The 27,859-nt window shown below is 47.3% G+C and overlaps 1 protein-coding gene, 1 non-coding gene and 1 pseudogene across 2 annotated transcripts; 2 read left to right on the forward strand and 1 right to left on the reverse strand.

The window, feature by feature from the left end:
• Positions 1–6,223: 6,223 nt before the first annotated feature.
• Positions 6,224–7,002, forward strand: LOC144165949 (uncharacterized). The gene has a single exon (XM_077695659.1). It carries the CDS (start codon positions 6,224–6,226, stop codon positions 6,986–6,988), a length of 765 nt encoding a protein of 254 aa, XP_077551785.1. The 3' UTR covers positions 6,989–7,002.
• Positions 7,003–7,226: 224 nt separating this feature from the next.
• The window catches only part of LOC144166055 (uncharacterized), a 123,468-nt pseudogene continuing 102,835 nt past the window's right edge, over positions 7,227–27,859 (reverse strand).
• On the forward strand, positions 25,635–25,707 carry Trnat-cgu (transfer RNA threonine (anticodon CGU)). The gene has a single exon. It is a non-coding gene; the product is annotated as a tRNA-Thr (tRNA).

Genomic DNA, 27,859 nt, shown 5'->3' on the forward strand with positions numbered 1-27,859 from the left:
AAAAAGAAGGTCCCCTTCACCCCGAGTAGTCCCAGTGGCGCATGCTACCACCCCCAAGCACAGGAACCAAAAATACATAAACATAAATACCCCAGAAACTCGTTTAAGTACACCCTTTAGACGCAAATGGGCAATTGCGGCTTCTAAACACACACAACCGCCAAGCAGCCCACGCTGTTTTCGGTGCCTTTGGGCACATTTCTGAAATTTTTCGGTGGCGTGGTCCAGCGGTAGCGCGTCGGGTTCCGCGTGTCTGTCACTCGACCACGAGCGGCCGAAGAGCCTCTCGGAACGCGCACACGTGTTCGTGAATGCGCTACGAAATGAATACAGCAAGGAGGGAAAAAGATGCTCGGAAGCACAAAAGAGGAAGGGTCCAACGTCCTGAAGTTTCGCGAAGTTTTTGGGGAGCAATCCAAGGAACAAAAGGAGAAGAACCCGCCCGGGCGACCCGTTCCGGGAACCGAGGGGTCTCGTGCGGGGAACTGGTTGCCTCCCTCGAAGTCCCCCTCCCCACCCGCCTTCCTTCTCCTTCCTTCCTTTGCTGGTTCTTGGTTCTGGGTGGCGGTAAAAACAGAATCTGATTGTAACTTACCGGCTACTCTCATACAGTTTGTCTTACATTGACAAATCATTTGTAGTCCCTGAACATGATGCACTTTCGCTACTGCCACTTCCACCGAAGATTACATGGGTCGCTTTTTACACTTTTGGTCACTTCGAAACAGACGGCATAAACTCTTTCATGGCTTTAGTTGACAGAATGGCGACATGCGACCGACAAAAATCGCGAAGGCTGCTCGGATTCTCGCCGTATGGCCCGGCCATGCGCATTAGTCGGATGCATGTATCCCACAAACGGGGTTCCTTCCCCGTACGGCGGCTGCTGTGAACATGCGCAGCTGTGAGCGGCTGCTGCGAACAGAAAACAAAAGAAAGCTGCGTCCCTGGATACACTTCGCAAATTTCTCAAGTGCGTAAACATGGACGGCGGACTTTCTGTGAACAGGCTGTGCTAAAAACATTCCTGGCTGTTATGTGTTTAATGCAAGTGTTAGTCCTCATTAAGTTCAGAACGGAATAACTCGATCTAATGGAAAATCGTAGCAACAGTCCCCAGTCCACTCAGCAGGGCCGGAGCTAAAAATTAGGCGCAAAAAGGGAAGCACTAAAATCCATTTTTTTACGTATTCTTGCTGTCGTTGACTTGTGAGTAGATTACCTTGCACGGCGTAGTTACGGCAGGAAATCTTGCTCGCAGGTAGAGGTAAGCTTAACAACCACGTGCGGATTTCTTAAAGGGCATTAGCACTCTTCAATTGCAAGGCAAACATACGTCCATTATTGTAGTGCAACACCGTACGCACAAATAGCCGGTATATCGTGCTTACCTTGGCTAGACGGCCAACGCCACTGCAACGCGCTGTCCAAGCAGAGACTGCGTCCACCCGACGACCGCGGATTGAGGAGTCCGAAAATACCACAAGACAGGCAAAAGAAACGCAGCGAAGGCAGACAAAACGTGGAGGGGTGAGCCACTCAACTAGCGCCGCAGGTGCCGGGCACAGAGGAGGAGGTAGTGAGCGGCAGTGACAGGCGCCAAGCCGAGCTGCTCGCCCTCGCAAGCATAGCCAGGGTTGTCCATCTAAAGCGAATATTTTTCAGAAAAAGAAAATTTTCCAAGCCTCCACAGCGATACCGTCGTAACAACGCTGGCAAAGTGCAAATGTTTTCGTACATATATATACTCGTTGAATTCGATGTTTTTGCTTTGCCGATTGCGTTGGAACACCGCCGCTTACATATTTGTTCGCCGAGTTTCTCTCTAATACGCAGAGTGATGCCTGCTTTAGGCAGCGCAGTAAGTGAAAGTATCTCCCTCAGTTTCTTTTATTATAAGTAAACATCGAGGAGAAATTCTCAGTACGTTTATTCATTTGAGATGTATTTTATCTGGCACTTCAGATATGCTTTACGTGAATCTTACAATTAGGCAACTGAAGCAGCGCCTGTAGTGTACTCGAAATGTATTTCGGCAACGCTTTATGAATACATTTCAAATGTATTTTCAATAGGTATTTTTCATGCATTGAGAGTGTATCTCTAGATGTTCGTTCCACAAACGTAAAAGGCATTTGAAATGTATTTCGAATATATTCGGAGTAGATTTCCATGCTTTACACACTTTTAAAGTATACTCAGAGTGCTGCTCTAAATGTAGTTAGGTAAGTGTATTTTTATAATATTTACAGTGCATTTACACCATCATCGTTTGGCGGGAAGAAATACATTTTCAATATATTCTGAATGCCTTAAGCGCACCTTCGTGAGGTTCAGTGCATTTTTAATCTATTTGGAGGGTACTTAAAAGCACTGTATTTTTCCCGCTTTTTAATAATGTATTTTGAATATTTACTAAAAATTGAGAAAATGCAATTTTTAATGCACTTTAAATACATTTACAAATACAAAGCATATTTGAAGTGCACTTCAAGCGTACTCGTACGTATTTCAAACGTATTACTTTTCGCTAAGGGCCGTCCCTGCTGCCGTGGAGTGCTCGCCCCTCGTGTGCTTGGAGCGAGAAATAAATAGTTCATGTCTGACTGGAAGCGTTGAGTCGTGTCTCCGGCTCTGCCCGATCTCTTTTCCCCCGACGGCTGCTCTACGTCGTCACAAATACATTTCTCTGAAATTACTTTTGCGGCTGCAATGTACTTAGGTGAACATTGTTTTTCTTAAAACCACTAAAAAATCGTCGACATATATAAAACCCCCAGAACAACATCCTTGTCAAAACTTACAAGCAAGTCCCGGTCGACACTAGCAAGAAAAATATTGCATAAGACTAGAGAAACGCACGACCCGATACAAGTTCCTTGTTTCCTAATGTACGTGCGTCCTACGAAAGAAAGAAATGTTTCTTTCGAAATGAAACAAATGAAGATTGCAGGCCTGTCAGTCCTTCGGAAAAATGCAAACCTTTCTTTGAGCAAATTAGTATACATTTATCTGCTCAGGACCTCGTGTCACACCCCGTCTGACGCAGCTCGACTTCCAACGCAAAAAATATCCAGTGTATGGCTTAAAAAGTTCCAAATGAGATCTACGTTCAAGTCTTAAGGTATAGGACGACAGAACGTTACATTGACACCGGGAAACTGCTTTGGAAAGAAGTTGCAGCATTTGCCTATTATGAACTGGGTTTGCCATTTAATATTCATTGCAAAATTTCAATCACTTTGGCACATGAAAGGCTAAGCCTACTTATGTGCTTCACGTGCTGGCGTCAGAGGCTGCGGCCGGGGGCGGTTGTAAGTTTGAGCGAAATGACGAATGCTTCAGATTGGTACGTGAGTATTGCTTATTTACTAGAGCGTAGCCGGAGTGAAGGTTCCCGTTTTTTTAAAAACGAAAATGCTTGAGCTTGATCTGCTGGCGTTAGCAAAAAGATTCAAAGAGACGCACGCATAGCTTTCAAGCCAGGAGGGAGAGTGCGAAAGCAGAGTGCGGCCTCGATGGTGAGGCGCAGCTTCTAGCAACTTCGAAAGCATGCCTCGCAACCGGGCTCAACTCTACTCGGGGAAAGGTTGACGGGCGCAAAAGGAGAGCTGGTGGTAGGACGGGCGCTAAAAAAAATGCCGGAAAAACAGTGGAGCTGCATGTCCCCTTAGCTTCTTTCCCCCTTGGATCTTCTGTCACTGTGAGGTACTGACCGGTCCGGTCGGTTTTGTAACATCCGGCTGAACTTGGCCTCACCCCTCAACACTTCGCCTAGCCTAGCAAGAACATCATAAATAGTAACAAACCTTAGTAACACCTAGCAAAACCTAGCAAAACTTAGCGAAACCGGAAGCAGCTACCCAGGCAGCACAGGACTGTTCGGCCTAACTCAAGCCGGTGTACTTTGGAAGGTTATTTTCTCTCCGGCCTTTTTCCGGCAGCAATGTTCAGCCCGTGTCCAAATGTGGGCCTTTTGGCCGTATACGTGCGTACTCCCATGGCTGTCCAACGGCCAGTGTCCGTCTGAGAGTCGACCGGCTTACGTTTATTCGGCCAGATTCCAGCCGTAGGGCTCCGGCCATTTCAAAGTCACCCGTGTCCGGCTGAAGAACGGCCACCGGGGGACAGCCGAGATCCGGTCGTCGGACTCCAGCCCGTCGAAAGCTGACGGAAGTTCGGCCTTTCTACGGGCATTGGAATTCAGCCACAGTACGTTTACTGGGCTGAGGCCGGTAGATGACCATTGCATGCAGCGCAAGCAGATGACTCTGTCGCGCTGTGCAGCAGCACACACCCAGCATTTTGAGGTCACTGCACCCACATCAAAGTGAGCCCGCGCACGACCACCAGCCGCCCAGCCTTCAACGCCTAATACACCCTTTAAGAAAGCCAGCGCCGCCTAGTGACGGACGCACTAACTGCTCTCGTCCGCCATTACTTGATCTACTTGCCAGCGTGCGGCATGCACACACGGTACGCCTCAGCGCTCAGTGGCTCGAGTTTGCTATCTTTTGTACTTTTTGCGACCTCGTGCGCCCTGCAGACGCTAGTCGTCATTGTCTGAACACATCCGTGATGCCAGGATGCTGTTGCGTGCCTTTGTGCAGCCAGCGTGCCACGAAATACGCGCTCTGAAACAAGGTAAGTACGTACTCAGTACATACGTGACGCTAGAACGTGCCGTAGCAGATCTTATGTACGAACAGCAAACATGCTGGCCATGCGTACTGAAAAACCGCTTGCATTAAAAAGAAGGGCAGGTGATCTGTTTAAACCATTGGCAAGCGTGCTCCGCTGCTGGACGAGTGCGTACTTTCCCTGGTCGCGGTCGCTGAGTGTTCGGGTTCGCCGTGGGCACTTCGCGCGAACTGCTCGCGCTTGCTTCAGTTTTTTTTATTATTATCGGTAAATGCTACGGTTAGGAGCAGTTTGTTAAGATTACCTGAGAGCTGCTCTAGCGTGGGCTGATATAAAGTCTTTGGAGGTAGATATTTTTATGTTTTAAGCGCGTTGAATTCGCCCGATGACTTTCGCGTCATATTTCCTGTTGGTCTCAATGACATTTCAGTTAGGTTCGTGAGCGCGCTACTTCTACGTTTTCAGTGAAAGTTCTGCTTCGCATGTAGTTTTCACGGTGCGATTTTAGTGAGCTCGCCAAAATCGCATGTGGTTACTACTCAACGCCCGTTCATAGTTTTTATGGTTATCAGCCAACCTAGAAACATTGTACTAAATTGTTCCTTTTCTTAAGGGGATAAAAACATGAATAGTATAGAAAGCAACTACGCGATGTTTTTTTTTTTGCTTCTCTGGGCTAATGCAATTTTTTACCGCTTTCTTAGGTTTCATTCTTACGATTCCCAAATGATCCTGGCCTGAAAAAGAAGTGGATTGTGGTTATACGGCGAGATCAGGGCAAGAAATTTCAAATAACAAAACACACAAAGGTCTGCTCAAAGCACTTTGTTGATAGTGACTTCTTCTCAAACTACGCATCCGGTAGAAGACGCCTGAAAGAGCATGCTGTGCCAAGTGTGTTCAACTTCCCGTCACAACGTCCTAAAGTACAAAGGCCACCCGCTAAGCAACGCTGTGCCACAAATGTGCAGCAGTTGACAACCCAACGTCAAAGAGCTTTTACTGGGAATGGCAACTTTGATGGGGTGTGTGCACAAGATGTACATCTCCCTTCCTCGGATGAACTAAGCAACGAGGACACTGAAATGAGCAGCTTGGAACGACAGTCATCTGTTTCCACCAAGGCTGCCCATTCTGCAATGAAGCCAAAACTGCAGCGACACAGAATCAGCAGCTGCTGAAAGCAGCCCAGGATGATCTAAAAGCCACGCAGAACGAACTGTTACGTGTTAAAATGGAACTTCTAAAAGCTGAAGAGCTAGAAGAGGAGCACAAGGCTGCTAAGTTGAAGGTTTTGAAAATTACAAGGGAGTTAGAACTGATGAAGAAGGTGGCACATAAATTGCGGAAAAAAGCCGGAACTCAGTTTTCCATTGAACGGTTCAAGCACAGCGATGAAGATATGCGTTTTTATACTGGCTTACCATCATACACGGTGTTCCAGTTTCTTGTTATGTTGTTCAACCCCGGCTTACAACGGGAGAATGTGAGAACTTGGTCCACACCTCGTTCAGACCCACCAAAAGAAGGCAGATCAGGGAGTCTCACAGTGGAAAATGAATTCTTTTTGTTTCTTGTGAGGATGCGCCTCGGACTGTTCGAAAAAGACCTGGCAGACAGATTTTGCGTGTCGATTGCCACCATTTCAAGCAAATGCATAACCTGGACAAGCTTCGCTTTTATCAAGTTGTCACATCTGAATTTATGGTTTTCTAAAGCAAAAGTGCTTGAAGAGATGCCTCCAGCTTTCAAGCCCAAGTACTCCGCAACATGCGTTATCCTGGATGCAACTGAGATAAAATGCCAGGCAGCGAGCTCATTGGCACTTCAGTCGGCAACATATTCGCACTACAAGTCAGCGAATACATTTAAGGGTTTGGTCGGCATTTTACCCGATGGCACCGTGACTTTTGTCTCAAACCTTTTTCCAGGCTCCATCTCCGACAAGGAATGCTTGCGTCAAAGTGGTTTTTTGAAGCGTTCTTTTGAGGAGGGTGACGTCGTAATGACTGACAAGGGCTTCAAAATCCAGGACCTACTAGATGACATCAAGGTTCAGCTGAACACGCCACCCTTTCTTACCAGAGAGCAATTCTCGGAGGAGGAGGTAAAAGAGACCGAGGAAATCGCGTCCCTGCGCATACACGTGGAGCGACGCATACAGCGAATCAAGAACTTCCACATCTTCGACAGACCTATACCGCTTTCCCTGGGCCCTGTCATCAACGAGATGTGGGTGGTGTGTGTATTGCTGACAAACTTTCAGTCTCCCATTATACGTGCACCAAGTGACCACACACCTAATGACACTACCCCAAATGACTCAACACCAAGTGTGAGTGAATGAAAATGTGTTTATTCATGGACGATTCATCCACCGCACAGGAGCTGGAGAACAGAGGAAGAAGATCTGAATAAACAAACACTAAATCTTTTGAATAAAGCAAATTTGTATTTTATCTTTATGGCCCCTTTGTTCAAGTACCTATTTGACACCTCTGTGCTTGCAGTGTGAACTTGCAGCACAAAGTGTGCTTCTCCTGACTAGCAAATTCTGCATTGCCCCTTTCATCACATTTACTTGGCTAAATAAGGCTGCAAAACAGAAAAGAAAAAGTTGTCAAGTTTAGGCCTGGCTACTGCCCAGTCCCGCTCGCAAAACCTTATGCGCTCAACAATCATGAACTGGTCCGAAAACACGGCAAAATCTGTCCAAGACAGGCCTGCCAACGCCATCTGGCCGAGTACTTGAAAGTAGTAGTCATGACTACGGTCTAGCCTGAAGATGCCTTGATGGTCTTTCACCATGTAAAAGGGCTCTGCTATTTGTGAAACTGATTTGCCCTTTTGGCTGTATGGGCACTTAACCTCAAGGAGGCCATGCATAGGTGTCTCTGACGGATCAAATATCAGCCTGTCTGGCTACGCACCCAGCCACGGACATGAAGGGTGAACCACCACCCCACATCTAAAGGCTTCAACATCGTGTCCTCTGGTCTTCATCACCGACATATATCGGTGAACTGCAGGTTGCTCGTTGCTGATACCATACCTGTAAGAAAAAGTTGCATCAGTGGTACAAACCAATTTAAAAAAAACGTGGAGGAGGGGGTGTTTATGTGCCAAAGCTATGAGCTACCACGCCTTGTAGAGGGCTTGGGATTAATTTCGTCCGCCTGGAAATCTTTCGCTTTGACCGAAATCGCAATTAACGGGCATTTTTGTTTTTTGCCTCAATCAGAAAAATGGCTGCTGTGGCAAGGATAACGCATTGTGGTACTCAGCGGCACCACTGAACCACGGCAGGGGAGAAAAAAAGAGTACGCAACTGCCACATACGTTGCAAGCATGAAACATTTGCAGGTATACATTTACAGCCGTGCCATTCCTCCTCGCTTTGTGTGTGACCTTTGCCTAAAATGACATGACGACCCTACAGATGTTGTTTCCTAATGCTCGTGCTACGTGGTGTGATCAGAGGCGAGCGCACGCTCATCTCTGCCTATATGATCAGTTTCATGCGTTCAGGCGACACGGTTTTTGGGGCTTCAGCTTCAGGAAATGCTGGACACGCAGCCCATACCTTTCACGATACAAAATAATAAAACAAGCATACAGATACATTTGCGCACGTGCATCTGGGACCAAATGTTAACTAAATTTTGCACATAGGGAGCATAAAAATGCATGCAGTTGGTCTTGGCCGATGCATGCGCACATCCGGCTTGGTGTACTGGTCAGCCTACAAAAACTAATGCTACATGGGCAACCAAAATTGGGCGACACACAATGCTGTGTGACGTCACATTTTTGTAGCCGTGTTGCATTAGTTTTTGTGGGCTCTGACCCAGAAACCAAGTTCACTCAGCCATGAACCAACTAGTTCACTCAGTTTCTGCCCATTGTACACGTGCACATCGCAAAAATACAAAAAATGCATGCTACATCAATGCGTTCAATAGTTGAGAATTTTCTCTTCCTTGTAATGCTTCGAGATGAAGTTGCCAGTAGCAGTCCTTGGCAACAGTGCGTGTCTCGCAGCGCATTCAAAACTGCTAATTCATATGGTGAAGTGACAATCAATGAAATTTCACAAACGTAAAGAAACAGTCGCTTGAATGTAGGGTCATGCCATGTTCCATATTGGTGGAAAAATGAAGTATGTGCCACTGTCAAAAGCTACATCGCCAAATTTAACTTGACCAAGATTACATAACAAGAGAAAAACGCAGGAAGTTATATAAGACTTCCTGCCTTTGCCATGTAAAAAAGAAAGGCCTTACTATACAATTTGTTTATTACGAAGAAGCCCAAACATTTTTGTGCTTACTTGATAAGTCTCACGCGTGACCGATCTTTCTGCGACGTAAAATTTTGCAGTCCTTTATCCGTCCACGTAGGGCGTTTCAAGACAACCCCGAAGGACGACGCTGTTACACGCTGCGACCGAGCTTCCTTCCACGTTTCGCTGTTGGCTTGCTGGTGTGTATTCTGCTCCAGGGCAGGAGCATCAGCAGGCGTGATTTGCAAGCCCTGAACAGAAATCTTGGGAAGAGGTTGTTGCTTGTTTGGCCTAAAGTTTTAAGTGGAGCAAACCCGTACAATTATGGAGATTAGTGGACCACGAAAAAAAATTGTTATATGAGATTCAGCAGTACAAAGCCTTAGCCACTGCGCCGCGATGACAAAAAAAGCTATTCTTATACCTATTTGTATACCTTTATCCTCAGTGCCTTTTTTTGGTGTGATGATTTAAGTATCGATCACGTTACACCAACCTGCCCAGGCAACCACCGTTGCAAGTTCCCTGCCCAGTACTGGTTATGACGCAACTTTAGACTGCATACTTACCTCAAGGATAGCAGCTTGCTGAGGAAGACAGCTCGCTGAAGTGTCTTCCTCAGCTCGCTGGCCTTGTCGGTGTTGTCGTGGTTGGGGCTGTGCACTCTACCTCGGGGCAGATCAATGTCTCGAACCCGTGAGGCACCACTGTCTTCAAATATTCTAGTGGGCTGTCCACAGTTGTAGGCCCCATTCTTGAGGAGCTCTCAATGAGGTCCCCTGTTTCTAGTTGCCTCGAGAATGGTGAAAGACAGACGGAAGAAAGCTGTGCTCCGAGCGTCCTTATACTGGTAGCCACTTCATCGAATGACTCCACAGTCACTCTTGCATCATAGAATTTACTGTAGATTGGCTCCGTTAATCCTTCTTGCCGCACACTTCTCCAATCGACAAACTCCAGTGGCATGGGAGCAAGTGGGGTGCTGCGTGGCCTTCGCCATTGCTGCGGCAGCTCTGTGCAGGAAAGCTCGGGTGGCGGTTCAGTTTATCCCTGCTGCTTTAGTAATGCCAGCAGATGTAAGGCAGCCCTACTGTGACTGCAGGCACCACTCCTACCGGTGGGGCATTGTCACGTAGCTTTTGTCACGGTGCCACCAGGCCCCAGGACCACGTCCACTTCATGGGGCTTTGAAGTCTGTGTTTGGCTCCTGAAGCACTTGCATTTCACATGCACATCCGCAGGGCTGGAATGAATCCAGAACAAGTTTAATGCACTCATTCCGTACATGTGCACTTTTGAAAAACACTGCCATTTTTTTACCCGCATCAGAATATTAAACTGAATAAATGACATGCATGACATAGATTTTATTTCTGTGAATAATAAGACAATTTTATTTCTGTGAATAATAAGACAAACACCCAAATATGTTGAAACATGGACGCTTTGAAACTCTGGAAAGGGAGCAGTTCTCAAGTACAATAATAATGATAGTTTCACTAATGTGTGAGACACCAACAACCTGGCCAAAAATATGTGGACCTTGGGCCTACATAGGTTCTTAGAAGCTTTTTTTTCCCTGACAGGGTGATGTGCACACATGCTACCTCTGATCGACTTCAAAAATGGTTTAAAACTCGGTGTTTGCAGGGGGAGGGGGGGTTGCACCATGTCCTACGACCTAATATGTATGCGCAATAGGAAAACGCACGAGCATTTATAGCGGCTTCAAAGTAAGTCACATCTCACAACCACCGATCTACTTTTCCGGCCTATGCCAGCGCATGTTTTTGTAAGCTTCACTAGGCCGCGAAGGGTACACAGGTTATGCAGCGTCTGATCGGAACATGCGCTGTTTCTTCAGACAACATATTGTTTTTAACGTTACTCAAGATTGGCCGCCGTAGAGCCTAAAACTATGTACCGATTATTTTGTTTGTTTTGCTTCTGCGCCACGCTGCGTGCGCCTATCGCCGACACCTAGAATCATATATGGCTATGCGTGATCAATCTGGGTTTGTTCCACGAGTTCCCCATGTGACAGCTCGTTTTTGAAAAGGATTGCCCTTTGAAATAAATGCCTACATACTAAACGCCATGCCATTCGATCGATTTGCGCCCAAGTTTCCATGTGTACTATGTTACAGATCCCTCGCCGCATGCTTTGTTGCCATGCAGTTATTGTAGTGCGAAGGTTCGCTCGAGCGCTGCAGGGAGATCGAGCGGCAGTGGCTGAAGCCTGTCGTCAGCTTGGCCGCTGACTACATTACGGAGCTGACATAACGGCGACGTGAACGACCTACACGCACCCATTTGTAGCCGGGAAACAACGCGGCAGAGCCTTTCCTGAGAAGCTATGCTGACCGTTCACATGCAGTTAACCAAAATCAAATATATTAATGTACTGTACCTTGCCGATGATGAAGCAACGCGCACAGACGACGGGTCGGCATATGACTTCGAGACGAGCTTGTGGCTGCGCTCGCAAGTACGTCTGGACGAACTGGAAGCACCCAAACTTTCGAAGTAGGGGCCTAATCGCCTCTCTGAAAACCCACCCGGTAGCAAGGATAAATCCTTCGACCACTGAATCGGGTCGTTGGGCATTTTAACAGAGTGCCGGGTCAGATTAGCTCACTTGCGCACCATGCCGGTATTACGCCGGCTGATAGTAAAGATCAAGTAATGGCCCACGCCACGTGAATATCGATGGTGATGATAGTAAGTTACGTTGCCAGACTCAATTTTCTAAAGGGTCTATTATCAGCGTCAGTTGACACCAAATTTCATTTATTTAACAGTCTCAAGAATGGTCGTTCCTTTATTTGCTGTGCCTCTTTTATCGTCTAATACAGAAAAAATTATTTTTCTTTGCAGAGCTCGAATAGATGTATTGTCCAGGTAATGATATCTTCTGAGGGGCGTCTTACCTGTAATAAACTGGGAAGGAGGGGGGGAGGTGAAGGCGCATACTATAGTGAGTTGACTTTAACAAAGATGAAAGTGCCGCTTTTAGCCAATTTCTTTTAGGACAATCTTCCTGAATACTTTCATGCTCTGAATAAATAAACTATTTTTTGAACATTCGCTTGACTAGGTTTGTAGAATATAAAACCGGCTCAAATGCCTTTACGATGCGTTTTGGTACTTCACAAAGCACTCAGGAGCATTCAATATATTTTCCTTCACGCTAAAACTATGTCCAGTATTTGCCCATTTTTGTTGCAACGAAATTTTCTACTCTATCAACTTTTCTGATGATCATTCACAGGGCTGATCCTTGGAGATATCGAACAAGTGGTTCCATTTTCAATCTATTTTTTATGTTGTTTTTATGAGTTACGTGCACACCACCTATTAGCCCAAAAGAACTTAAATTTTTCTTGGCGTTGCGAATAACGCCCTGCTTCAGGTGGCTGCAGTTTTATCCTTCTGTGTTCACGCAAGCAAACGCGTAAGACTAGAGTTTCATAATTTGTTTAAACCAATAACAGAGCAACGGTAGTATTCATATAGCATACCTGGCATACTGCAACGAATAAAGCAATAAATATTTCATTGGTCAAGTTTGAATGCGTAAGGTTCTCAACCTGTCGGAGGTGAACTTACGGCTCCGCAAGTTTATTTATTTATTTATTTATTTATTTATTTATTTATTTATTTATTTATTTATTTATTTATTTATTTATTTATTTATTTATTTATTTATTTATTTATTTATTTATTTGATACCTGCTTCTCTTTCCAGGCATTACAGCAGGGAGATACATAATTCTAAGCATCAAATTTAAGACCCAATAAAAAATATTTCTACAAAGTTCGGTGAAAATATTCAGTATAAACAGTGGATACAGTCATACGTGGAAGATAATTACACTCTCGTATTGATCTAAGATAAAATATTCACGCAAGGCGTCACCTTTAAAGGAAAGTTAATAATTTGCTTTAAGCTAGCGGTCCCACTTTGGGATATGTAGAATGCCGCTTGGATATACTTCTCCCCTTCTAATTCAGTTTTGGAATGATATATATTACGAAAAAAGTTACACCTCAGGTTTCGTCTGTGATCTTTTCTGTCTTACCATTTAGTTTATTTTACTTTCCCTCGTGCTAAGTTGACAGTGCCAATTACCTAATACGAATTGCACTGCCCTATTCTGTATGTTTTCGAACGCATCAACCACCTCTTTGGAGAAGGAATCCCAGAAAACAGATGCGGTCTCCAACAATGTGCGCACATGAGTGAAATACGGTTGTTCTTTTAAGTTAGTTCTAAGTTCTCTGAAATTTTATCTCAGAAAGCCAAAAACATGTGCAGCAATAACTTTTATGCTATGAACGTGCCTATTTAACCTCTAACCACTCGTTAAATAAACTCCTAGTATTTATATTTCCCGGCCTTTCGTAAAACAGTGTAATTTACGGTATACGTATTCAATTGGAATGAAGGTTTTCTTGTAAATGTGATGTTAACACACTTTTTAACATTCAACGACTTTTCTGAATCAGCACACAAGGATGTTATTAAATTCGAATCATGCTCGAGGTGTTCGGAATAACGTTCATTCGCTAAGACCTTTACACTACACAGTCATTCACGAAAATTTTGAACAAAGATTTGAGGTCAATAGCAATAACGTTTATATCTAACAGAAACAAAAGAGGGCCCACAACTGAGCCTTGAGCAATACCTGAGGTCACGAGAACATTTACGGACGAGCAACCAGTGAGAGCGACCGACTGCTGTCTTAGAGAGATATAGTCGGCTATCCATGCAATAACCGATTCATTCAGTTGTTTAGCCCGCAATGTACTAACAAGAAGGTGATATGGAACACTGTGAAATTCTTTTTTGCAGTATAAGAAAACACAGTCAATTACTTTAAGCTTATCTATTGCTGGAGCCAAATCGTGCGTGAACACCACAAGCTGCGTTGGGCAAGAAAAACCTGACAAAATCTGTGTTTGCTAGGCTGCTGGCCATTATATTAAACCAAATCAGTCATATCCCAATTGTAGCTAAGCTCACCTTCAAACAACGACACTAAATTAACAAACAGGCTATGTCATTCACAAGGCTCTGTTGTTATGGCAAATTTAAAATAGCAATTGTTTCTAAATAGGCAGTCATAAAATCCCATGAAGTAACAGTGCAGGGCACGAGGTTGACCTTACCAACGCACTAGCTAAGCCTTTTCTACGTTTATCACCAACAAAAGAGTACAACATTGTTTTTCGCAGTAATATTGTAAAAAGAATAGCCGCAAACTTGCGTTTTTTCGCGCCCTTTTCTTTGTTTAGTGGGGAGTCCTTGACTTGGTGCCGATTTAGCTCCTGTGTGGTGGCCGCTTGCTCGGCGACCTTTGAAAACAGTTATTTTGGTGAAGCACCACCATCTCGGGTCGGGCATCTCTGTCGGGTCGATGTCTCCAATTGTCTCCATTTTTTGAGGGGGCGAATAGCCTCCATCTGTTACGTCGACGTAGCCGCCGGGCGAGGCGTGGGAGCAGCTATGATTGGCGAGGCTTAGTTCACCCATCAGTGTGACAAAGTCTACTTTTGGCAATAAATGGCATTCCGATGCCCTAAAAGTCCAGTGAGTCCAGTGAGTCCTTGCATTTTGCCTGTTCACCTAGAACACTCATTGCTGTTTGATAAACGAAGTTTGTTCATTTACAATGTAGAGACACCGACCTGATGAAGCATGCGTCTGCGTCATAACGCCTCTTTCTTCACCCAGGAAAAAACCAGTCCTACACCGTCGAGTCTCCTTCCAAACACGTCTGTGCATGAATTCTTGGCGTCCAGACGCGTGCGGGTGTTCAGCTGTACGCCCCTTACGGAAACAATGACGTATAACCTGAGACCTTACGTAGGCCGGTATCCTCTTGAACAACGGTTGCTGAAAATTCTGCGGCCGTTAACTTGCCGTAATTCAGCCGAGGACGGCTAACCGAATGACAAACGTACATTCTAAAGCCGTACGTCGGCCAGTCTTCTTTATAACACCGGTTGCCTGAAGAAAACAAATATTCTGCCGCCCGATGCGTGGTTCACTGCTAAAAGAGCGAATGCGTGATAGCCGCGCTCTGGCTGGTCTCCTTTGGAACGCCAACTGCTGCAAGTACACGGATATTCTGTGGCCGGTCGCTTGCCGTGCTTCGGCTGAACACCGCTTCCCTAAGGAAAAATGGATGTCCTAAAACCATACTTCGGCCGTTCTTTTTCTCAACGTCGGCAGCCGAAAGTGAGCTGAATGTCTGGCAGCCGGTTAGCTGCCGTTGTGCGTGTGGACACGGGCGGCCGGAGAAATACCGAAGCGCTGATTGCCCAATGTTGGCCGTTCATCGTATGATCAGTGGCTGCCAGAACCTGGGTGTTGGCCGGACATGCCAGTAAGCGGCCATAGACGGGGCGGTCTTGGGACACACTTTCTGTGCCACCTGGGTATGTCGAGCTCCAGCTCCGCTGTTTTTCCAGCCTTGAACCACTAGTGCAAGCTGCTCCGATGTTTTGTATTTCAAAGAGAGAGAGGGAGGGGAGCATTTTATTGAGCATGGAATGGCTGTAATTGGGGAAGCGGGGTAAAAGATATGCTGGTAAGGTGAACAGTGGAACCCCAAATTCAAAGCCTGAAAAAAGCACCTCCTTTCCTCGGTCTTTAGATAACCAAAACGTTCATCTTCAGGTGACGAGCTGGTCATGGGTGCCTTCCTTGTCTTGGATGAAGCGGAATAGGTGATGTATGGGTTGTTCTCCTCTCGTTATGTTTTTCGACAGGATATATTTACGTGGAAGTGGGTGAATCTTTCCGCGCTCCTAGCGCAGTTTTCAGTTAATATCGATTATTTTCCCGCAAAACCCTTCGCCTCTCTATATTTGGGGATAGATGTGGTGGACCCTATCCTCCGCAGTGCTTGTGGTTATTCGACGTTGAGGTCCCTGTGTAGCAAGGGAAGAACCGCCTTCTGAGGTGTAGGATGAGAAGTTCCCCATAGTTTCTGTGGATGGCAGGATGAAAGTATTGATCCCAAGAGAGAGGGAGAAACATCTTTTATTGAGTCAATTTCAGGTGACGCTCGCAAGCGTCAGACGGGGTGACAACCCTATTCACGCGTTCCATACAACTGCAACAGCTCCTGACCCCTGGACGCGAGCTCTTGCTGTCGACAGGTCGAGGCTGGACATCAAGATCTCCCATCGCTCGGGTAGAGGGGGAAGCGGGAGGGAGTTAGCGTGCTGCTTGGTGGGCTGCTCCGTACCCTTCTAAAACCTTGCGTCCGGGTGTTTCTGTGAGCTTGGGACCTTTGTTCGCTCTTGACGGGCAAACCTTCCCCATGCGTTTCGGTATTCTCCGTGCAGTCTAGTGGCCTTTTGAGAGTGCGTAATGAAGTTTTATCTTTTATTGAATGGCTTTCGTAGGACAGTTGCAAAGAGTAACACTCCAATTTTCGCTCATTTGGTACTATCCTGCATGTCGCGGCTACTGTACAGATCGCTATAGAACTCCTCGGCTTCTAGATCTATTTTATCCATAAATGTGACGACATTTGTGATGTTTCTTATGTTCTCTCCATAGAAAGAACACAAAGCAAACATGGAACTTGGTGATCAAAATAATCGGCGAACCGCCAAAGGCTAATATTTGTAAGATTATTGGGGAAGCTTTCCCCAGCCAAACTCCAGAAGTAGTAGGACATTCCTTTAGTGAACAGTTTGAAGGAGTTGTTAACACACTTTATCAAAATAAACTACATTCCGTTTGTATTAAAGCATCTTCATCATGTTGTAATTCTGCCTACTTAGCAAAGATCACCAAGTTTTACTTATGTAGAGCCTTGCGGATCTCGTGGATTTCCAAGTCTCCTGACTTAAATAGAAATGAATTACGGGATTTCGTTTGCAATTCTAGTGATATTAACTTGCTACTACTTCATGTCATTAATGAGGCCTTGAGAGCTGATAGAATACAGGAAGGTATGAAGACCACGGTGATACGGTTCCTAATACAATAGTGGTCAAGAAAAAATTATGCTAATTACACCCCTATTGTAATTGTGAGTTCTTCAGCTTGCGTACTTGAGAAGCTAGTTCAGAACAACAAGAACTCCTTTTGAGAAAAATATGACCTCCACAGCTGTCATCAATTTTGGTTTCAAAGTGGGTTCACCTTTACTATTGATCTGTTTAGAGATTTGAATGACCATTCATGTTGTGAAATCGATGAACGCAACCACGTCATAACGTTATTTTTAGACGTTGCAAGGGTCTTCCACACTATAAACCACTGCAGATTACTTAAAGAATTACCCGCCATGGCGGCTAAGTGGCTAATGCGTTGCGCTGCTGGGCACGATGTCGCCGGTTTGATTCCCGGCGTGGCGGCCGCTTTTCTGATGGAGGCGGAAAGCAAAAACGCCCATGTGTACGAGAGTTTGGCGCACGTTAAAGATCACCAGGTGGTCAAAATTAATAAGGAGTGCTCCATGACGGCGCGCCTTATTGCCTGCGCTGCGTCCGCGTGTTAAACCCCACAATCAATTATTACACTGCAATACATGATATTGGTGTTAGTAGTCCGTATCTTGCCTTTTTCAAATATTACTTTTCTGGATGTTTTCAACGCGTCCGCGTGGCTGACTCTTATAGTAAGCCGGTCCTAATGAACACAGGGGTACTCCAAGCGTCAATCCTTGGGCCACTATTATTCAATATTCAAGCTAATATAACTTGGGCAGTCTTTCCCTTCACTTCCGTGTATATATGTATGCCGATGATACTGCCGTAGTTATAGCTTGTACAGTTTATATTGATAGTGCGCGTCTCTTTCACAAAGATATTCAACCATTTTAGACTACCTTAACGTTAATAATAATATCGCATCAACACACCGAAGACGTTTTATTGTTTCCAAAGTATTTATAGTCCTTTCAGAAGCTTATCCTTTACACCTGCGTGACCGTAAACGCAATAACTGTTCCAGTCCCCTACCAACACTTCATCGTAACGTAACCTATTTAGGACGATATTTTGACGAAACGCTTACTTGGAGCCTTCACATTGAATGCGCTGCCAAAAACTTGGAGCGCTGTGCACATCCTTGTATGCGGTACGCCCTCTTTGTAACACTTCACTTAAAACTCGTGTAGAGAGTGTTTGAAATAACAATATAGGGTATTTGATCATCTTATAAGCCCAATTATCCCAGCAATACCTTGCAAAAAAATTTCTACAACCTCGCCTATAGTACAAAGCAGCATGGTGCATCATAAGTAGCGCTTGAAACGGTACCACAGAAGAGGAGACACACACGACGGCGCTACTCTTCTCTACTGTCGTCCCGTTTCAAGCGCTACTTACGATGCATCAACACCAATAAGCCCAACTGTCAATTTTACTGAGCACCTTGGACGATGTTATCATTGGACGATGTTATCAAAACATTTCATGTGTTGCCTATTTTGAAGCAATTTTTTTATGTTTTGTGCAAGCACTTTTCTCATAATCATTTTAAAGCTGTGAATGTTAACACTAGGCCTCAAGATAGATTGAAAAGTTTGTGTTGCACGTCTGTACACTTCTTATGGAAAAAGAACCCGTGCTTTCTATGTCCGACATTTCATTAACAGGATTTTTTTATAACAATTCTATATCACATTTCTTTAACAGCCAGTAGCCACTATTATGAAGCGGGTAAGAACATTTTTGATACCGATTCTCGCAGATATTGAATGAACGCACTGCGTGGTTGAATATAGCTAAAACCACTACGAGAATTTTTTTGTGCTGGGGATTTTTAGATGCATTTGCTTTTTACGGAGGGTAAACGTTCCTTGGCGTCTCGCAGTGTATATTGTCTTTCTCTCTCTTTTTTTTCTGGGAACGGCCGTTGCTAAGATATTGTATTCGTGGTGTTCAGCTCTTTACGCTTTCGATTCGCGGATTTTTAAAATTCGCGGCCTCGTGTGGGAGCACACTGACGCACACAAGACCGGTGCCTTATGCAGCTGCATAGAGCTCTTTAAATTTCAAGTGTGAATTAAAATATATTTTTCGTACGACCCAAGAGTGTCAACGTGACTTACTGCTCATTGAAGGTCAACTCTGACTGAATCAACTGCTCAAAAGAAGGCCCCCTTTACCCTGAGTAGTCCGAGTGGCACTGGCTACCACCCCCAAGCACAGGAACCAAAAATACCTAACATAAATACCCCAGAAAGTGGAGGGGAAAATCTCCCCGTGGGTAGCGTAGTTGTTGTCGCACCAGACCGGTATTCTGAAGGTCGTGGGTTCGGATCCCACCTGGCGGGCATTTTTTCTCGACTTTCATTCTTTCTTTCCAAATTCTTTATTTGTTTCAATGACCTCCCCTTCGCTTTCCGAGGTTTATTTGAATGCCAACCCTTATTTCTGTGCTATTATCAACGAGCCCCTCATTTTCTATTCTGATTCACTACGTGCATACACAGGGCCTCTGTTCTCGCAGTGTTGGTGCCATACGAAGCTTAAGAGGGTTCAACACTGGTCGACCACTCTCGACATGTCGTAGACACTAGAGTCACGGCGTGGGGTTAAAAAGAAGGTCCCCTTCACCCCGAGTAGTTCGAGCGGCGCTGGCTACCACGCTAAAGCACAGGAATCAAAAATACCTTAACATAAATGACCCAGAAAGTGGAGGGAAAAATCGCCCCGCCAGTAGCGTAGTGGTTATCGCACCAGACCGGTATTTGTAATGAATGGGCCCAGGATTGGCGTGAAAGTCACGAGTCAGTGGCCAGTGCGTGCGCGAGTAAACGTCGCTTTATGCATGACTCGAAGGAAGCAGAAGATAGGGCACGGAAGCAAGGACGCGAGGCTAAAGATATAAGCGTTACGAAAGGCAAGAGGCTAACGGCAAAATGTCCGCAATAAAGAAAGCAAACGTCCTACGGGGTTTTGTCGCAACCCCTCGAGGTGTTGAAGTCCCGATGCGTGCGGAGTCGACGAGGACGTCACGGTGAGGCTGGCTCGATAACCGGCTCTAGGCCCCGTCGTAACCAGGCGCGGGACGTCGGGCAGGCATCGTCGACCTTTCCGAAGAGTCACGACTCGAGGGCGTAGCAGCGGGTGTGAGCGGATGGTTCCACCTCCAGGTGAATCCGGACCCGTGCTCTCTCGCCCAGCGCGTCACCAGCTCCAGGCACGGCCAGCCCACGGGTTGTCGGGATCAGCGGCGGACGGCTCTCGGGAACAGCAGCGGTTGCGCTCCGGGTCTTCCCAGAAACGGTCACAGGGCCGCGCTCTCAAGCCCAGCGCGTCACAGGCGACCCCTGATCACCGGCCTGGTTCGATTTTTCTGCACGCACTCGTCGCCGCTGCGCGCTCGGTCTCCTCTTCCTCTTCGTCCACGGGCACTTCATGACAATGACCCCGGGTCTAAGAAAGTTGTTGGGGGGCAACAACTATTCTATAAAAAGAACAGTCATTTAGAGGCGCGGAGAAGTTCTGGGGAAGCACGATGAAGTCCACAGTTCACGGCAGCACGATCAGTCACAATAGAACACTTAAAACGCGCAACGCACGAAGTTACAGAGGAAAAAATACGAACTGAGTAAAGAAACAAAGTGACGACAAAAACAATCGAAGAACACACTATATACAAAAGACGGGTAGCAGGCGAGGATTAACCCTGCCCATGTTGGTAGCCCCTGCATCGCCACTCCGGTAGTGACCGGCTTCAAGAAGACCAGTGCGTCAGTGGCTTGTCTCTTAGATCCTACGATTCTGTATTAAGTTCGCGAAATGGTCTTTGCGGCCTCGTAGTCGTTTCATTGTCGTATCGGACGGATTCTTTCGCTGCCCGACCTTGGTGTTCTTGTAATGGCTGGACGTATCATGCGGGCGACCTTCTGACTTGTTAACGATGATTCGGGTGTGATGAAACGGCGGCGACTGAGTGAATACGTTGTTGTACGCGGTTTCACAGTCTAGCCGTTGGACCGTTGACTTGGTAGATGTATCGTTGGACATGTGCGATGACGTTTCGCTCTTGAAAGTTTCTGGGCCTGGAACGTCTACGCCTTGGGTACAGCAAGTTGGCATGTCTCCTGCTAGTGCCGAAGGTCCCGTCTTTCTTTTGCGTACATTATGCGGACAGGTTCCGCACGTTCTGACAAAGTGTCGTACGTCTCGACGTAGGTCTGGCCAATAATACTCTTGCATAATGCGGTCGGTCGTCCTTCGGACACCTTGGTGACCCGCCAAGGTGCTCTCATGGGCTACTCGAAGGATTTGTTCCCGCAGTCTCTTTGGAACGACGACTTGTTCAAATTCTCTGCCGGAGGCAAGCTGGTATTGGCGGCATAAAACGTTGTCGGATTGAAGAAACGAGTACCTCTGTCCTTTTGCCAATGAAAACGTCTTCCCCAACTTCCGCAAGCAACATCGGAGGGTCGGGTCTCGTCGTTGTTCTTCGGCCAGCTCTTCTCTTGGGATGTCGGCGCACCTGATTAAAGGCACAGTTAGAGGCGTAACCTTTCCTTTCTCTGTATTCGCGACAGCCGGAGCCAACCGATCGGTGGGCAGCTGAGTGGCTATTGCGGCCAGTGCCACACGTGGGCCATGTTTCCCTTTGAGCGGCCAGTAGGGATCTGGCATGTGAGATTCCCTCACACCTGGAATATTCCCGATCACGACATCATAGATTAGCTTGTCCAGGCAAGCGGCGGTAACCTCGCCTACAAAGTGCGGGGTCTGGACGTATATGTGGGCCTCCGGCAGCTTCTTGACGGTCCCGTCCAAGAGCATTAACCGGGTGGTTTTTCCCGTTAACTGGGTTTCTGCGACCAAGTCGCGTCGGACAAGAACGGTATTAACCCGTGTCCCGCAAAACGGTGACAGGCTGTCCGAATAATCGCCCTTTGACCACTGGCATCCCTTTCGCTAGGCAAGATTGTTCTTTTACGATGCCACATGAATACCTGGTACAAGCATTCTCATCGTGCTTGCCATCGAGCTTGATGCACTGCGGTTGAGCTTCCCGGGGCTCAGTGAGGGCACAAGCAGCAACCTGCTCTGTTCCACTGAACCCATCTCCGCAGTGCTCAGCTTTATGCCCGTGGAGACCACGCGTAGCCCGACTTGCCGGTTCTCTCAAGGAGTTGCGGCACTCTCGTGCACGGTGCCCTGGGCGGTCGCACAGAAAGCATTTCGGTGACGCTTTCGTTTGGGCGTCTGCCGCGACTTTAGTTGTATCCCGGGCGTCATCGGAGACCTTCCCGAGGTTCGACAAGTTTTGCGCTTCGAGGAAACGATCCGTCGCATCGGCTAAATCGCTCAGCGTTTTGCACTCGCGTTCTTTCAAGAAAATTACGAGTTTGGGATGGCAGCAGCTGATGAATTGTTCCCCGATGATATGGTCACGGAGAGCCTCGAACGTTTTCTGAATGTTCGCCATCTGTATCCAATGGTCAAAATAGCCGGTGAGTCTCGCTGCAAGCTGTTTTCCGGTTTCACCATCCTCCGCCCGCGCTTTCCTGAATTTTTCCTGATAGCCATGGGCTGTAAACCGGAACCGCTGAAGCAACGCCTTTTTTACTTTGCCGTAGTCGAGAGAGTCCTCTGCGGTCATTCGGCCAATAATGGTAAGCGCCTCTCCACTTAAGCACATGCTTACAGCAAGAGCCCATTTGTCTTGCGGCCATTGCTGCCCTGTTGCTACGCGTTCAAATCGTTGCAAGTACGCGTGCAAGTCGTCGCGCTTCTCGTCAAACAGAGGAAGCAATTTCTGCGGGTTGATCGCATTCATGGTGGCAAGAGCTTCATTTCCCGCGGCGGGATTTGATGGGTTTGCACCGCCCTCTTGGAGTCGGATTCGCAAAAGTAGCAGTTCTTTCTCCCTTTCCGCGGCTTCTTTTGCTCTTTCTGCAGCTTCCATATCCCTTTCCGCGGCTTCTTTTGCTCTTTCTGCGGCTTCTCTTGCCCTTTCTGCAGCTTCCTTCTCCCTTTCAGCTGCTTCTCGGCTAGCTTCCCTCTCAGCGGCCCTTGCAGCACGCTGCTCAGCACGTTCGCTATCTACCCAAGCCCTAAGCTCTTGACCCGAAAGCTCCAGCTGAGTTCCCGCAGCAATTAACTTCTCAATGTCCATGCTTTCTAGCTAACCTTACAGGCGCGTTCCCGGCTTACCGACTCGTTTCAGCGGATGTTAAGTATCCTGGCAGGCTCGCCACTTTTTGTAATGAATGGGCCCAGGATTGGCGTGAAAGTCACGAGTCAGGGGCCAGTGCGTGCGCGAGTAAACGTCGCTTTATGCATGACACGAAGGAAGCAGAAGATAGGGCACGGAAGCAAGGACGCGAGGCTAAAGATATAAGCGTTACGAAAGGCAAGAGGCTAACGGCAAAATGTCAGCAATAAAGAAAGCAAACGTCCTACGGGGTTTTGTCGCAGCCCCTCGAGGTGTTGAAGTCCCGATGCGTGCGGAGTCGACGAGGACGTCACGGTGAGGCTGGCTCGATGACCGGCTCTAGGCCCCGTCGTAACCAGGCGCGGGACGTGGGGCAGGCATCGTCGACCTTTCCGAAGAGTCACGACTCGAGGGCGTAGCAGCGGGTGTGAGCGGATGGTTCCACCTCCAGGTGAATCCGGACCCGCGCTCTCTCGCCCAGCGCGTCACCAGCTCCAGGCACGGCCAGCCCACGGGTTGTCGGGATCAGCGGCGGACGCCTCTCGGGAACAGCAGCGGTTGCGCTCCGGGTCTTCCCAGAAACGGTCACAGGGCCGCGCTCTCAAGCCCAGCGCGTCACAGGTGACCCCTGATCACCGGCCTGGTTCGATTTTTCTGCACGCACTCGTCGCCGCTGCGCGCTCGGTCTCCTCTTCCTCTTCGTCCACGGGCACTTCATGACAGTATTCTGGAGGTTTTGGGTTCGGATTCCACCTGGCTGGCATTTTTTCTCCATCTTCTTTCTTTCCAAATTCTTTACCTGTTTCAATGACCTACCACATCCACCCCTTTGTTTTACGAGGTTTATTTGACTGCCAACCCATATTTCTGTGTTATTTTCAACGAGACCCTCATTTCCCATTCTGATTCACTACATGCAAAGCGAGGGCCTCTGTTCTGGCAGTCTTGGTGCCATAGGAAGCTTAAGAGGGTTCAACGCTGGTCAACCGCTCTCGACATGTCGTAGACACTAGAGTCACGGCCTGGGGGTCAAAAAGAAGGTCCCCTTCACCCCGAGTAGTCCGAGTGGCGCAAGCCACCACCCCCAAGAACAGGAACCAAAAATACCTAAACAGAAAGTGGAGGGGAATAATACTAACCCCAGAAAGTGGAGGAGTTAATCGCGCCGCCGGTAACTTAGTGGTTATCGCACGAAACCGGTATTCTGGAGGTCGTGGGTTCTGATCACACCTGGCGGGCATCTTTTCTCCACGTTCTGTCTTTCTTTCCAAATTCTTTATGTGTTTCAATGACCTACCACATACTCCCCTTTGCTTTCCTAGGTTTATTTGACTGCCAACCCTTATTTCTGTGTTATTTTAAACGAGCCCCTCATTTCTTATTCTGATTCACACATGCAAAGTGAGGGCCTCTGTTCTGGCAGTCTTGGTGCCATAGGAAGCTTAAGAAGGTTCAAACTAGTCGACCGCTCTCGACATGTCGTAGAGACTAGAGTCACGGCATTGGGGTTAAAATGAAGGTCCCCTTCACCCCAGTAGCCCGAGTGGCGCTGGCTACCACCCCCAAGCACAGGAACCAAAAATACCTTAACACAAATACCTCAGAAAGTGGAGGGGAAAATCGCGCCGGCGGTAGCATAGCGGTTATCGCACCAGACCGGTATTCTAAAGGTCGTGGGTTTGGATCCCACCTGGAGGGAAATTTTTCTCCATTTTCTTTCTTTCTTTGCGAATTCGTTATCTCTTTCAATGACCTACCACATCCTCCCCTTTGCTTTCCGAGGTTTATTTGACTGCCAACCCTTATTTCTGTGTTATTTTCAACGAGCCCCTCATTTACTATTCTGATTCACTACATGCAGCAAAGGCCTCTGTTCTAGCAGTCTTGGTGCCATAGGAAGCTCAAGATGGTTCAACGCTGGTCGACCACTCTCGACATGTCGTAGACACTAGAATCACGGCCTGGGGGTAAAAAGAAGGTCCCCTTCACCCCGAGTAGTCCGAGTGGCGCTGGCTACAATCCCCCAGCACAGGAACCAAAAATACCTTAACATAAAACCCTAGAAAGTGGAGGGTAAAATCGCCCCGCCGGTGGCGTAGTGGTTATCGCACGAGACCGGGTTCTGGAGGTCGTGGGTTCAGATCCCACCTAGCGGGACTTTTTTCTCCACTCTCTTTCTTTCTTTCTAAATTTTTTATGTGTTTCCATGACCTACCAGATCCTCCCCTTTGCTTTCCGAGGTTTATTTGATTGCGAACCCTTATTTCTATGTTATTTTCAACGAGTCCCTCATTTCCTATTCTGATTCACTACATGCTTACGGAGGGCCTCTTTTCTGGCAGTCTTGGTGCCATAGGAAGCCTAAGAGGGTTCAACGCTGGTCGACCACTCTCGACATGTCGTAGACACTAGAGTCGCGGCCCGGGGGTTAAAAAGTAAGTCCCCTTAGCCCCCAGTAGTCCGAGTGGCGCTGGCTACAACCCCCATGCACAGGAACCAAAAAATACTTAAACATAAATACCCCAGAAAGTGGAGGGGAAAGTTGCGCCGCCGGTAGCGTAGTGGTTATCACACCAGACGCGTATTCTGGAGGTCGTGGGTTCGGATCCCACCTGGCGGGCATTTTTTCTCCACTTTCTTTCCAAATTCTTTATGTGTTTTAATCACCTACCACATCTTCCCCTTTGCTTTCCGAGGTTTATTTGACTGCCAACCCTTATTTCTGTGTTATTCTCAACAAGCCCCTCCTTTCCTATTCTGATTCCCTACATGCATAGTGAGGGCCTCTGTTCTGGCAGTCTTGATGCCATAGGAAGCTTAAGAGTTTTCAACGCTGGTCGACCGCTCTCGACATGTCGTAGACACTAGAGTCACGGCCCGGGGGTTAAAAAGTAGGTCCCCTTCACCCCGAGTAGTCCGAGTGGCGCTGGCTACCAACCCCAAGCACGGGAACCAAAAATACCTTATCATAAATACCACAGAAAGTGGGGGGGGGGAAATCGCCCCCTCCAGTAGCGAAGTGGTATCGCACGACCGGTATTCTGGAGGTCGTGGGTTCGAATACCACCTGGCGGGCATTTTTTTCAACTTTCTTTCTTTCCAAATTCTTTGTGTTTCAATCACCTACAACATCCTCCCCTTTGCTTTCCGAGGTTTATTGGACTGCCAACCCTTATTTCTGTGTTATTTTCAACGAGCCCCTCATTTTCTATTCTTATTCACTACATGCATACGGAGGGCCTCTTTTCTGGCAGTCTTGGTGCCATAGGAAGCCTAAGAGGGTTCAATGCTGGTCGACCACTCTCGACATGTCGTAGACACTAGAGTCATCACCTGGGGGTTAAAAGAATGTCCCCTTCACCCCGATTAGTCCGAGTGGAATTTGCTACCACCCCCAAGCACAGGAACCAAAAATACCTTAACATAAATACCCCAGAAAGGGGAGGGGAAAATCGCGCCGGAAGTAGCGTAGTGGTTATCGCACCATTCCGGTATTCTGGAGGTCGTGGGTTCGGATCCCACCTGGCGGGCATTTTTTCTCCATTTTTTTCTTTCCAAATTCTTTATCTCTTTCAATGACCCACCACATCTTCCCGTTTGCTTTCCGAGGTTTATTTGACTGCCAACCCTTATTTCTGTGTTATTCTCAACGAGCCCCTCATTTCCTATTCTGATTCACTACATGCATAGCGAGGGTCTCTGTTCTGGCAGTCTTGGTGCCATAGGCAGCCTAAGAGGGTTCAACGCTGATCGACCACTCTCGACAACTCGTAGAAACTAGAGTCACGGCCCGGGGTTTTAAAAGGAGGTCCCCTTCACCCCGAGTAGTCCGAGTGGAGATTGCTACCACCCCAAGCACAGGAACCAAAAATACCTCAACATAAATACCCCAGAAAGTGGAGGGGAAAATCGCCCCGCCTGTAGCGTAGTGGTTATCGCATGAAACCGGTATTCTGGAGGTCGTGGGTTCGGACCACACCTGGCGGGCATTTTTTGTCCACTTTGTCTTTCTTTCCAAATTCTTTATTTGTTTCAATGACCTACCACATCCTCCCCTTTGCTTTACGAGGTTTATTTGACTGCCAACCCTTATTTCTGTGTAATTTTCAACGAGCCCGTCATTTTCTATTCTGTTCACTACATGCATACGGAGTGCCTCTGTTCTCGCAGGCTTGGTGCCATAAGAAGCTTAAGAGGGTTCACCGCTGGTCGTCCGCTCTCGACATGTCGTAGACATTAGAGTCACAGCGTGGGGGTTAAAAAGAAGGTCCCCTTCACCCCGAGTAGTCCGAGCGGCGCTGGCTACCATCCCCAAGCACAGGAACCAAAAATACCTTAACATAAATACCCCAGAAAGTGGAGGGGAAAATCGCCCCGCCAGTAGCGTAGTGGTTATCGCATGAATCCGGTATTCTGGAGGTCTTGGGTTCGGATCACACCTGGCGGGCATTTTGTCTCCCCTTTCTGTCTTTCTTTCCAAATTCTTTATGTGTTTCAATGACCTACCACATCCTCCCCTTTGCATTACGAGGTTTATTTGACTGCCAACACTTATTTCTGTGTTATTTGCAACGAGCCCCTCATTTCCCATTCTGATTGACTACATTAATAGCGAGGGCCTCTGTTCCGGCAACCTTGGTCCATAGGAAGCCTAAGAGGGTTCAACGCTGGTCGACCACTCTCGACATGTCTTAGACACCAGAGTCATGGCCCGGGAGTTAAAAAGAAGATTCCCTTCACCCCGAGTAGTCCGAGTGGCGCTGGCTACCACC

The sequence above is a fragment of the Haemaphysalis longicornis genome, unplaced genomic scaffold (assembly GCF_048455015.1).
Source record: "Haemaphysalis longicornis isolate Haplotype H1 unplaced genomic scaffold, Haemaphysalis longicornis Haplotype H1 scaffold_1, whole genome shotgun sequence".
NCBI lineage: Eukaryota > Metazoa > Arthropoda > Arachnida > Ixodida > Ixodidae > Haemaphysalis > Haemaphysalis longicornis.

Excerpts from the sequence above, each read along its gene's own strand:
- LOC144165949 (XM_077695659.1), top strand. The coding sequence starts at position 6,224 with ATGCGCCTCGGACTGTTCGAAAAAGACCTGGCAGACAGATTTTGCGTG.